This window comes from Haemorhous mexicanus, chromosome 4, assembly GCF_027477595.1.
Source record: "Haemorhous mexicanus isolate bHaeMex1 chromosome 4, bHaeMex1.pri, whole genome shotgun sequence".
In the NCBI taxonomy this organism is placed as follows: domain Eukaryota; kingdom Metazoa; phylum Chordata; class Aves; order Passeriformes; family Fringillidae; genus Haemorhous; species Haemorhous mexicanus.
This window is the reverse complement of record NC_082344.1, coordinates 74,602,926-74,615,668: the sequence shown is the minus strand read 5'-3', so window position 1 is coordinate 74,615,668 and position 12,743 is coordinate 74,602,926. Positions and strand designations below refer to the sequence as shown.

General features: G+C 47.8%; 1 protein-coding gene across 1 annotated transcript in view; it reads right to left on the bottom strand.

The window, feature by feature from the left end:
• Positions 1-264: 264 nt before the first annotated feature.
• The window catches only part of ADRA1D (adrenoceptor alpha 1D), a 44,278-nt gene continuing 31,799 nt past the window's right edge, over positions 265-12,743 (bottom strand). Inside the window, exon 2 of the mRNA XM_059845433.1 lies at positions 265-4,575. Coding sequence (XP_059701416.1) covers positions 4,007-4,575 — 569 coding nt within the window. The 3' untranslated portion in view covers positions 265-4,006. The remainder of the gene's footprint in view (positions 4,576-12,743) is intronic.

Here is a 12,743-nt window from a genome sequence, read left to right as displayed (position 1 = left end):
CCTAATATCTCACCTAAACCTGCTCTCTAGATGTGGCTGGTGCATTCCCTTCCTGCCTGTGTGTCAAGAAACTGAGAGTGTTCTCTCCTGACTTGCTTTTATCATTAATTCTTTCAAGTGGGAAAGATTATCCCTGTGAAATTGCAAAAAAATGTCTTAGAGAAATAAGCAAGAGTGGATAATTTTCTGGCTTTTCTTCCTCCCTCCTCCATCCCCTATAACCCTTGTTTTAAAAATCAGACACAGCAACAATTTACAGCAACGTTTTAGACAGGTTTGTGCATGTATTTGGTACAAACAAACAAAAATATGTGCATTCTGTTTCATAGAGCTTACATCAATCTGGCAGAACCTGAAACACAAAACAGAAATACTCTGGCTAATAAATACATCTGGGGATGAAAAATAAAAATCTATACATAAAAAATTCCAACGTTCTGCTAAAGAAAATGTACACTTATATACACACTGTAAACAATAGTAAAGCAACCCAGCTGCAGCCCAGCTCAGGCTGGCAGGGACCTTCCTTCCCTCACGGACTTGGGAGAGTCCAGTGACACAAAATCTCATTTTCTAGCCCCAGCTCTTGGTTCCTTGGAGCAGCAAGGTCTGAGAATGCAACTGTGACACGGAGCCAGTGCAATGAGGTGGGATCTGATGGATAACTCAGGTGCAGGTGCTTTGGGAGATGGCCTGCCTGGAAAACTTGCTGGAACAGGGCCATTCCCTCAGCTGGTCACACCCTTGTGGATCCAGGGAAATCTGTGGGTTTGGACTGAATTTACCTCCTGAAAGTCTGAGCCCGTTTTCCAAGCTTGGGAGATCTTGGAAATTAGGGGATTCAAGGAGAAATGCTCAATTCCAGACACTCAGTTTGTATTTCATACAAGTTTTTCCTTCCTCCCTGCCAGCAAAGACAGCCCTGTCTCCTCTAAATGAAGCTCTGCATGAGCAGCCTCAGAGTCCAGTCCTGGCACTGCTTCTGGTGCAAGATGCCAAATGAAAGCAGGGGGAAAACCAAGAATTTTGCCTGAATGCAGCACAGCAGAGCTCAAGGCTTTCCTACAGCTCCTTCCAGGGCATCTCTTGGGGCCAGATCAAACACAGTGAGTAACTGAGCCAGAATTTGGGCATTCATGTGTGTGTGTGTCATGTGTGTGCTTAAACTGACTTGATTTTCTCCCTTGTAGGTCTGTAAAGACTTGGGATGGACAGGCAGCAAACCTCCAGACTAATCCTTTTATCCTTCTCAAAAACCTTTCAACGAGCTGGAGGCTGTAAATATAAATATTTCAATACTGGGGAAAAAAAAGAAAGATTATATTGAAAAGAGCAGGGAGAAGTGTAAGCAGTAATACCAGCTCATTTATGGGAGTGCACTGCTTGCCAGCATTTGCTAAATGTTCATTTATGGAGGGAGGTTTGCCCATTTGTAGGAGAATGCCTGGTATTTTGGGAATTACACATTTATATAAACACAGTGAAGTGTCTATGTCTGTCTGTCTGTCTGTCTGGTCATGGGTGTCCTCTCCCTAGTCCTTTCTCTGCCACATCCCAGTGCTTCCCATCAGGATCCCAAAAACTCCCAGGAAACCAGTGGCAGCTGCAGTCCTCACACCACAAAGTGACTTTTTGTGCCATCCCATCATCACTGTAAGGTCTCACTTCCCTTCAAAGCCAAATAAATGGGGGAAAAAAAATTATTTCCCCACCGAAGTTCCCGTGGGGTGTTGGGAAGTCCCCTGCTTTGGTAGAGCAGAGCTGGAAACCTCAGGCTGGTTTTGCAGAGCTGGGGAACATGCAGGTGGTTGTGAGTCTGAGTTCAGTCTAAGTGCTGGGATTTGCTGCTGGGAGGAAAATATCTGGACAAAATCTGCTGGTATTTTTGCAATGATTGGTCCAGTTTGTCCTGCATCAAGTAAAGGGTGTTGAGACAGGGCCAACTCCAGATATCTTGTCCCAATATGCACTGCACAAAAGAGTAAAAAATTAAAAATTTCCAACTTCCCTCCTGCTCTGTTTTCCTTTAAAGCAAATCAGAACATCAGAAAGAAAGGTGACATTCTCCTTGCTGTGCCTGGCAGCCTTTAATCTTCCTTTGGCAGCAACCCTTAGTGGGATGAGCCAGATGTGCTGCAGGCACTTCCATGAAAGGCTTCCATGAAAGGGTTTGAGGGGCAGTGCTGATGTGGAGCAGTTTCCACCCAGAACATGTTCAGTGCCATGTTTCCACCCCTCAGGACTTCCCACTCCTGTTCTTTAGTTCCCTGCCTTGGGGCACTTCACCTCAGATCCCTCCTCTGCCTCCATCACCTACGTGTCTCCTGCTCATGGCTGAACCTGATGGTCGCTCCTTGGGGCTCATTATCTGGAACTGGATTAAACCACTCTGAATTTTGGAACCAGTGCCTGCAATCCACGGCCAAGTAGAGTTTGGGTGACCATTTCCTGAGCTGCCTGGTCAAGGTGGGCTTGCCATGGCTTCAGCTCCTGGAGTCTGCTGGGGGAGGCTGTGGTGCCCTCTTGAGGGGTGTTCACACTCTGGGACTGTGAGCAGGGACAAACCCACTTTAATTGTCATTACTTTTGCCACAACCAAGGCAATTGTTGGCAGCCACCAGAAGTTTGGTGCATGAAGCATGTGGGAAGTCCCTTGGGAGAAGGATCATGAGTATGACCCTGACTGGGGAGATCCCTCTACTTGAGGGAGCTCCAAGTGCACCTCAGCTCCAGCTTGGACTCTACAGGCAGTAGAAATGCAAATTTCCAACTCAGCCATCCCACCTTTCCTGAGCCACAGCACAGGCTGGCTGAGGACCCTCATTACAGAATCATAGAATCATTATGGTTGGAAAAAACCTCTTGGATCATGGGATCCAACCATCCACCCAGCACCACCCATTCACCATTAAACCACCTCCTCCAGGGCCACATTCGCAGTCTTTTGAACACTTCCAGGGATGGTGACTGCACCACTGCCTTCGGAAGCCTGGACCAGTGCCTGACCACCCTTTGAGTGAAGAAATTCTTCCTAATATCCAGCCTAAATCTTCCCTGGCACAACTTGAGGCCGTTTCCTGTTGTCCTGAGTGAAACCCCTGGGATGCATTTTTATCCTGCCTTTTTTGAGAAAAACAGCGAGAGCAAAGAAGGGGACAGGAAGGTCTGGGGGTGGCTGACACCAAAAGGAGCTGGTTTCTCTGTGTGTCACAGATGGATGTTCACCAAAGCGAGGTGGGTTGCAAGTGTTTCACTGGAAAGTGAAATGCAAAATGCTTCACAGGATGGAATTAGAAGAGAGAGACCTGCACACCCCCTGGCAACAGTGCACACATCTGGAATACTCCTCTGGCCTAAAACCAGGTGATGTGGAAGGGCCAAAACTGTGGCCACTGCAGAGATGATGACTGAGAGCTGGGATCCCTCCACCTTGTTTGGGAATACCCCAGTCTGCTCTCCCTCCAAAGCCAAGGCCTCCTCCGGATGTCCTGTCCAGGACTTCTGAGCTCTCAGCCCACCCACATAAAGGATCAGCTGCCAGCTCCTCCTTGTCCGTGTCCTTCCTGACTGCTGCCTCTGGATGGAGACATGACCACATGTACTAAGGCAAGGTTGGCAACTTTTGGGATTCAACCTTTCCATTAGATTTCGCTGTGGTGTTTTTAAGGCAAAGGAGACATCCTGGTTTCCCTTATCTGCACAGTTCTTCAAAAGCCAAAGACAACCATCCACCAGAGGAGACAGCTCTTGCCCTAAGGTCATATCCACACCTTCTCCTCCTGCTGTGGCTTGTTAGAATGGGATATGCCACTGGCTCTAATCTGAGGAACCCATAACCCCACAGAAGGGGCTGAGCTCCACGTGGGGGACGCTTGGACAACCTTTGGGCAACTGCATTTAATACCTGATCGCTGCTTCCAGCCTGCCTGACAGACCCACAGGTGGTATCCCTCCATGTTTCTTCTGGATACCTCTAAAGAAACCATCAACAGCTGCCCCAGAGGCTTCAAATATCTGTTTCTCTCAGCCCACAGCAGTCTGTTAAGTCATGGGTTTGGTAGTCGATGGTTTCTGTGAAATCATGAGGGATCCCAATCGAGACAGACTCCACCTCTGTCTTGTAGGTAGCTGTGGCCCCCCCTTTGCTGGAGCCCCCCCGGATTTTGTTAGAAAGGCTGTTCATCTTCTCCTTCAGCTGGGTGGACGCCGGCTTCTGGAAAGGCGTCAGCATCTTCCAGCCCTTGAAGCTGAGCGTTCGCCTCTTACCGCCTCTCTCCTGGAAGGAGGAGTTAAATATGAAGGAGCTGTTCAGGGTGTTAATCCTGGGCCGTAGGTCTGTCTCTGAGTCCTGCACCGAGCTGTTGATGGAGGCTCCTCTCCAGTGGTGGTCGTAGACCCTCCAGAGGGGCCGGCGCCGCCGGCGGCACTGGCACTTGAGCAGCCGGATGAACGCGCGCTTGAACTCCTTGCTGGAGCACGGGTAGATGATGGGGTTCACGCAGCTGTTGAAGTATCCCAGCCAGAAGATGATCTTGAAGACGATTTCCGAGGGCTTCAGGGATGGGAAGAAGGAACCTTGGGAGAGATTGAAAGGGACATGGTTAGAGGAAGTGGAAGGATGTGGCGGAGTAAGGCGATAACGTGTCGTGGGCTGACAAGGAGGTGAGTTTTCTTGGGAAGTTATAGCCAAGATTTGCTGGAACCAGTTCTCTCAGCTTCCTGGAGGATGGTTTTCCTCCAGCAAACAGCCCAGGGAGCTTTTATGTAGTGTCAGTCACAAAGCTGGTGGTCAATCCAGCCTGGAAGAGGGGAGATGTGTAGAAAAGGCTGATGGTGTGGTGGTGGTGAGACCCTGGAATGTGTTTCCCAGAGAAATTGTGTCTCCAAGGCTAGGTTGGACAGTTCCAACCTAGCCTTGGAACTGTCCAAGGCTAGGTTGGGTGGGGTTTGGAGCTACCTGGCCTAGTGGGATGTGACTTTCAGGTAATTTACTGCCTCCAGACTTATAGACTTCAGCATAAAAGTACGGCCACAGCCCTGTCACCTGCACTGAGAGAAGAGCAACACCCCTTCACCTCCTCCTCTCGTGTATTTTGGCCCATCAGTGTCACACACCCTCTGTTCAGATTCTGTGGTGATGCTCAGATAATATCCACTGCCCCAAAGCTTGTCCTGGATACTTAAAAACACGTTTGTCCACCCAGTCCCTCCTTAGGTTTTTGCAGCATTTCCCAGTGGTTTTCTCAGTGAAAAAGCTGGAGACATTTTTTTTTTTGAGCCAGAAGATGTCAGTGTTGCTCCCACATGGCCTCAGAACAGCATTCCCCACTTGGATCTGAAATAACTTTCTGACTCAGCCTTAATTTCTTTTAATTTTAGCTCCAGATGACAAATCATGCCACCATGTGACTGAGCGTTAATTTGTATTTTAGTAAATAACATTAACTCCAGATATCATTATTATTTTCCCCCACGCTCCTAAGCCTGGTGTCAAAACAGTAAATCAGGTGCCAGGAGCCAGAAATTCATGACTGACACTACATAAAAGCTCCCCAGGCTGTTTCCTGGAGGAAAACCATCCTCCAGGAAGCTGAGAGAACTGGTTCCAGCAAAGCTTTTGTACACCCATCTCTAAAAAGTGGAGAAATTTCAGCCAGACTCAACATCAGGTACGTGGGCAGCTCCACCACGGCAATGTGGGAGAACACAGACACATCCCAGCATTTTATGGTGGCTGGGCAGGCAAAGCAGATTAAATACCTGCTGAAGGCACACCCAAGGCAGGCAGGAGCTCAGGCTGGCTGTCGGTGCATGCTGAAGGGGACATGGAATAAGGACAGTGAGCAGGACTGACATCTCTGTGCTGGAAAGACTCAGGGCCTTCCTGGAAATGAAGGCAGTTGCAGCTGAATGAGCAGCTGCTGGTGGTGGCTTTGAATGGAGCAATGATCATGGAATGATCATTGGGCTGGATGGGATCTGAAAGATTTTCTTGTCCCAAAGCCCCTGCCATGGGCAGGAACACCTTCCACCAGCCCAGGGTGCTCCAAGCTCCATCCAACCTGGCCTTGGACACTTCCAGGGATCCAGGGGCAGCCACAGCTTCTCTGGGCACCCTGTGCCAGGGCTCCTCACCCTCACAGGGAACAATTCCTTCCCAATATCCCATCCAACCCTGTCCTCTGTCAGTCTGAAGCCATTACCCCTTGTCCTGTCACTCCATGGCCCCATGAATAGTCTGTCAACTCCCTTAACACAGGGCTCAGTTCTGCAGAGGCAGTGACCCCACCTTGGTTGTTTCAGATAAAAAGAATTTATTCTTTTGGGGACAGTGCTGAGATTTTCAGGTTGCCTCTGGGCTGCTGGGATCACCAGTTTTGATTTTAACCCCACCAGAAACACCTCCCTGAGTGACAGCCAGGGGCTTTGAACCACCCCAGGGGTGCAGGGGCCATACCCCTTTGCCTTCCACACAGCATCTCCAGTCTTCATCCCACCAGGGCTTTGACCATCCCCCCTTTTTCACTGTGCCCCCAGCCCACCCCCTGGACCTACAGGAACCATGGATGTGCCAGGAAATGAGACCTAGGAAAATGAAGGGCTTCACTGAACATACAACCCTGCTTACTCCCTTGTCAGGGAGAGGTTTCCTGCCTCAGTTTCCCCACTGAGAAAGGGTTAATTACCAGGAACTCCCCACAGTGTTGCTGTGAACCCTGTTTGCAGCGTGCTCTGGGTTCTCAGAGGAGCTGCAGCACTGTGGAGCATTTTTTTTTTAGCTTCAAGAGAGAGGAAAAGAAAACAAAAAACTATGGTAACAAAGCAAATAAAAGAAGGGTCTCTTTTTAAATTCAGCTGGTAATTACTGCTTGAGCCAGGCTACTTAAGAGATTGGTGCTTGCCTAAACAGCCTGATGGTTGCTAAAATAATAATTTCTATCTGGTGTTTAGCAGTAAAGGGCACAATGCAGTTTCTGTACTGTGTGCTTTGTCTTTTGCATCCAGATAGAAAACACAAATTGAAAAGGAAAAGAAGCTATGAATTCTCTGAATTTCAACTCTGGCTGGTTTTCACCCAGCAAGAACCTTGTGTACATATGAAGACAAGGGGCCCATTAGCATCCTCATTACTATGCAAATTAGCGTGCCCCTTGGAAGGGACGAGTCCTGAGTGCAGCCACAGTTTCCTCATTTCCTCACCCTGGGATGAACAGAACTGGGCAGGGAATCCCCAGAACAGCTTCTCTGCACATGCTGGAGCATCAGAATCTTCTGATGGGCACTGGGAGGCTGCACATATGAGCACTTGAGGAGTTTTTTTAGGGAATGAGTAAAAAAATCTAAGAAATCAGCTCTTGCTTTCATGCCCTTGAATATGCAACAACACTTTGAGGGGTTTTGGGCTGGGCTCTGTGACGTTTTCTATATAAATAAGTGAAAGTCAGTACTGAGGGATGGACACTTGAAGAGCTCAGGAAACACAGAGTGATGTGTCCAAGGTTCAGAAATGTGAGTAAAAGATGAGTAATAGCAACACAGAGTAATACACCAGCACTTCAGTCTGTTATCTTGGTGTAAGAGCAATTTTTGGTGATCTAGCCCCAAAAGCATCAAGGTCACTACAGGGCAACATCAAAGAACAGGAAACTTGATTTCTGTAGGATCTGTATCACAATCCAACAGGAAACTTGGTCTTGTTTAAAGAGGAGCTTTTGCTGAGCACTCAAAATCAGCCCTCTGGGCTCCTCTCCTGGGCATCCAGCTCAGCACCTCGTGGGGTGAGGGAGGGAGGAGGAGATGGTGACACCCACCTTAGGGACATCCATCAGGATTTATAATAATAATGCTGGGGTCCTAACAGTCCATTTGGGGATTTTATTCCTTCCATCATTTTATTAAAAGATTATCCTACATCTTGCAAGGTCTGAATCTGACAGAGCTGGGTCAGGGCAAGGGCTGTATGTCCTGTTGTAACCCTAAACAATTCCTGTTGAACCCTAATAATCCTCAGGACCATTCAGAAATTAAGAAGGCTGCAGGTGAGCTCAGGAAAAGCCTGCTTGCACCTTGCAAAATGACTGAAGTTACAGACTAAACATGATCTGAAGATTGAGCTTCAGTTTTTTGGTGATGCAGAAGTTGAGCCAATAAAGTATGTGCTCATATCTTTTTTAAAAGCTATTATTACTTGTTAATGTCACCATGCTCATATTTGGGGAAAACCAGGCAGGTAAAAATCCCTGGAGCCATGGGCATACTTCCCAAAACTGTGATTCTCTGTGGTGGGTGGCAGTGGATGCAATCTGCCCTCCTTGAATGCAAACACATATCCCATTTTTTTTAGGTTGTTTGAGCTAACACAATCTCATGATCTCTCCTCGCCTGCCCTTCTCCACCCTGCCCTCCCCATGACTCACTGGAAGGTGATATCACTTGGATTGTTCAGAGCTGCTGGTCCAAGTGTTCAGCACTCAAAAAAATAAAGCAAAACAAGAAAAAAAAAAAAAGAAAAAAAAGCCAAATGCACCAATGCAAATGGAGCCAGTCCAATCTAAATTCTGGCCCTGGCTCCCAGTGTACAGCCAGAATTCATGAGCAGGCTTAGTTGGCAAGGGCATCTTTGTTGTGAAAGGTGCCTGCTTTGCAGCATGTCCTGAACAGTCCATGGAGCAGGAATGATGCAGACATGGGAGCAGGTGAGAAGAACAAAGGGACAAAGTCATGTCCCAGTGCTGCCCCAGCTTGGAAATGCAAGGACCAGCAGGACTGCTCAGCACTGATAAAGGTGATGCTGTTGCTTGGTGTGGGCTTTGTATCAGGAATGGGCTTGCAAAAAAAAACAACTTTTGGAGTGCTGGGCTTTACAGGTGTCTTCATGGGAGAGGGAAGGTGAAACCTTCCACAGGAGGTGGCAGGTGAACAGCTAAGAAAAGGACATGGTTCATCTCACTGCAGGTTGCTCAGCTGTGGACGTCCCTGCAAGCAGGAGGTAAAAATGGATTGGCCAAAATAATGGAAAAATAAAAATAAAAAATTAAATTAAATTACCAATGTGTGAACCACTCTGTTTCTGAGCTAGGAAGCTCCAGAAATTCATCTGTAGGATTAAGACTGGTGGGGACAGGTGTGTCATCACCTGAGCTTCTCCTGGACGTGCCTCAAAGGTTCAGGAGGGGATGGAGACCTGCCTTGGGAGGTATCAGAGCAGCTGGTCAGAAGAATTGCAGCTGGATAGAGAAAAAGCCCTGGCATAGGAGGTACCACAGCTGCTCACTGTGGGTCCTCCTGGCCAAAGGAAGTCAGAGAATCAGGGAAGGGTTGGGAGGGATCATAAAGCCCATTTCATTCCACACCTTCCACTAGCCCAGGGTGCTCCAAGCCCTGTCCAGCCTGGCCTTGGACACTTCCAGGGATCCTGGGGCAGCCACAGCTTCTCTGGGCACCCTGTGCCAGGGCCTCACCAACCTCATATTCAAAATCCTTTCCCTTGTATCCAACCTAAATTGACCTTCCCTCTCTTCCGTCTTTTTTTTCCCTGACTCTTGCGAAGTAAATTAATTAAATCTGCTCCAAAGGAATAATGAACTGCCCCTTTCTGCTCAATACCCAGCTTGCATCTCTCCTTGCCAGCTCCTTCCTGGGCCCCCATGATGGACAACCTCCCTGGTGCAGCTGCCAAGCTGTGGGAGAAGGGGCTGATTTCAGCAAGGACTTCTCCCAGTGGTGGGACTCAGATTCTGACTGGTCCTTCCTGACCTTCTCCTCTGCTCTCTATTAGCCACCTCCACTGGGTATTTGTGGGCATGTCAGGGTCCCTAGAGGGTTAACACCTCCTTGGTGTGTCTTGGAGTGATCAGGGAGGTCACTGCCCTGCTAGGATGGATCCAAGAGCTGCTTGGCCTGGGGAGGAGGACAGCATGTTCACAGCCACTCAAGCATTTTCCCTGGAGGACGATGGCATTGGGATATCGGGTGGAATTCCTCAGGCCTGTCAGCCCTCCAGCCAACCCCATAAACAATGTCACAGATAAGCAGCAGCTTCCCCATGAAAGCCCCAATGAGCTGCCTGCTTGTCTCTCTGCTGCCTGTGAGTCCAACTTCTGCATCCTGGTCTGGCCCAAGGAGAAGCAGGGAGGAGCCACCACTCCCCTGACCACTGCTGATCTTCTAGGCAGTGTTTTGTCCCAGGTCATATTTGGAGAAGTGCTCCAGGAGAGCCCCTGGCCGTGCCAAACCTGGTGTGTGGGTCCTGGTGGGGAGGGAGAGAAGCTTTAGGTGTGATGGAGATCAACGAAACTTTTGTCTGGCAGATTGCAAAGGGAGGAGAAACCAGTCAAGGGCTCTGAAAAACACCAACACTCTCAAGCAGGATCTCAAATTTGAGGTCTGAGTGTGGTTTGTGTGTCAGCAAGAAGAGGATAAGGAGTCAGAGCCTTGCTCTGGTCATTCACTGTCAAATTCATGGCCCCCAAACCTGTCTTCCAACATTTAGCAGTATGGTCCCAGTGACATCCCCAAAACATTTCTCTAAGGTGCTGCACATCAGGAGGACTTGGACCAAAGTTGCCCTTTATTCCCCTCAAATATTGGAGATGATCTCAGAGTAATCCTGGGAATTTGGACCACTGGTGGGAGTAATTGATGTGAGGATGTTTATGAGGCATCGAATTTCCTGAAAATTGTGGCTCTTGTGTGAATCACCTGCCTGAGTTCAGGCATGTGAGCAGGTCCTGGGGCTCCTCTTACAGTCACTGGCTTAGAGGGCAAATTTTGTGATGAGAGTGGAGGGATCCATCCCATCCTGAGTGTAAGCCACCGGGCAGATGGATCACAGCAGGTTTCAGATGATTGGACTCAGACTCCTGGCTCATCACAGGCATCCAAACTTACTCCTGGTGGGTTTCACCCTCAATGTCATGACCATCTGCTGGTCTGGTGCTCTCTGAGAAGTTGCCAAAGCTTCCCATGCACCAGTTTCTCCCCTGTGTGGGACAGGACTTTGATCACAGGGAGAAATTCACCAGTGGAAGATGAAGTGAAAAGCCACACAGGTTCCTCTACACTGTTCCCTGACAGAAATTTCACAATTAATTTCAAGAATTGTGAATAGTGCTAATTTCCTTAGCGTGGTCCAGCCAGACCCCTCCAGATGAATTTGGTCCAGGGAACAATTTACTCCAGAGCCCATCTCAAAAAACTAAAAGGAATTGACTTTGCAGCCCCCCAGCATTGCCCCAGCAGACTCTGCTCCCTTAACCACCTCCAGATGCCCTGGTGCCACATCACAGGGCAGGGAATGCAAAGCTTCTGCTCCTGGATCCTGCAGATCCAGGCTGGTGGGCTGCCACACAGCCCCCCTGCTCTGCCAGAGATCCTGGACTTCACAAGGCAGGAATTTGGCTGCAGGACCATGGGAGCACTGCATGGGGCACAAGACAGGCTTTGGGCAAGATCCTGGGAAGAATTTACTCTGCTCTGCTCTACAGATCTTGCTCCAGGGGCTTGAGATCATAAACTGGCTTTTTTCCTTTATTTTTTCCTTTATTTTTTCATTTTTTTTTTTTTTTTTGGACAGTATAGCTGCTCTTAGTTTGATTCCTGAGCAAGTTGTAGCTAAACTTTGTAATTTGCTGAATATTATTAGGAATGTGATTTTTTGAAATGAGGTGAGGGGGACTTAGAGTTTAAAAATATAGTAATATATATGAAACAAAATAGAAGTTTTAGAGCAGAAACCAGTTATTCTTCATTACCTTCTTCTTCCTCCTTCTTCATAAATTTAAGTAATATTTTGTAATTAGACAAAAAAGTCCACATTGCAGACTTTAGGTAATTAGTTATTAAGTTAGAAGTAAAAATAATTTATGTGTAATTTCTTAATTAAATAGTTTAACCTTAAAAGACCTTATAACAAAAACTAGTTAACCGTTTTGTACCTTGTTATTAAAAGACTACAGAACTCACTGCTGTGAAACTATAACATAGATAAGAAATAATGAACACCTAAGTCTAAACACAAACTATCATCTCGAGTACCTTCAATCCCAACCTCAACAAAAGTAATAAAAAGAAAGCAAAAACCAACAAGGGTGTACAAGGAAGGTTCAATCACACAATCAAGGAATGGTTTGGGTTGGAAAGGACTGGAAAGATCATTTAAGTTCCACCTCTCACTATCCCAGGTGGCTCTAAGCCCCAATGTCCAGCCTGGCCACTTCCAGGGATCCAGGGGCAGCCACAGCTTCTCTGGGCACCCTGTGCCAGGGCCTGCCCACCCTCACAGGGAAGAATTTCTTTTAATATCCAATTTAAACCTGCTCTCTTTCAATGGAATCCATCTCCCTTTTCCTGTCACTCCATGATTTTGCAAATAGCCTCTCCCTCTTTCTTGTATCCTTTCTCTTTCTCGTATCCAAATCCTCTTATATACCATCTTTCTTGGGAGGGCACTGACCCTTCACCTGGGGACTCACAGCTGAAATCATCATCTGCAACTCCCCAGAATCTCATTTCATCCATTGCATTCTCCTTCCAAAGACCTGGATATCCCATGCACAGAACCTTCTTGCCCTGCAAGGAATACACCACATTCCATCTTTCACGAGGGTTCTCTGAAGAAGAAAGTCATGTTTTAAACAAAGGAATAACTCAGGAATTGTGGCCTGGTTCTGCAGAGGGGTTGATACCAAGGTCTGTAAGGAGAAAGTGTACCTGCAGCATAGAGTGGATGCCACCAAAAGAAG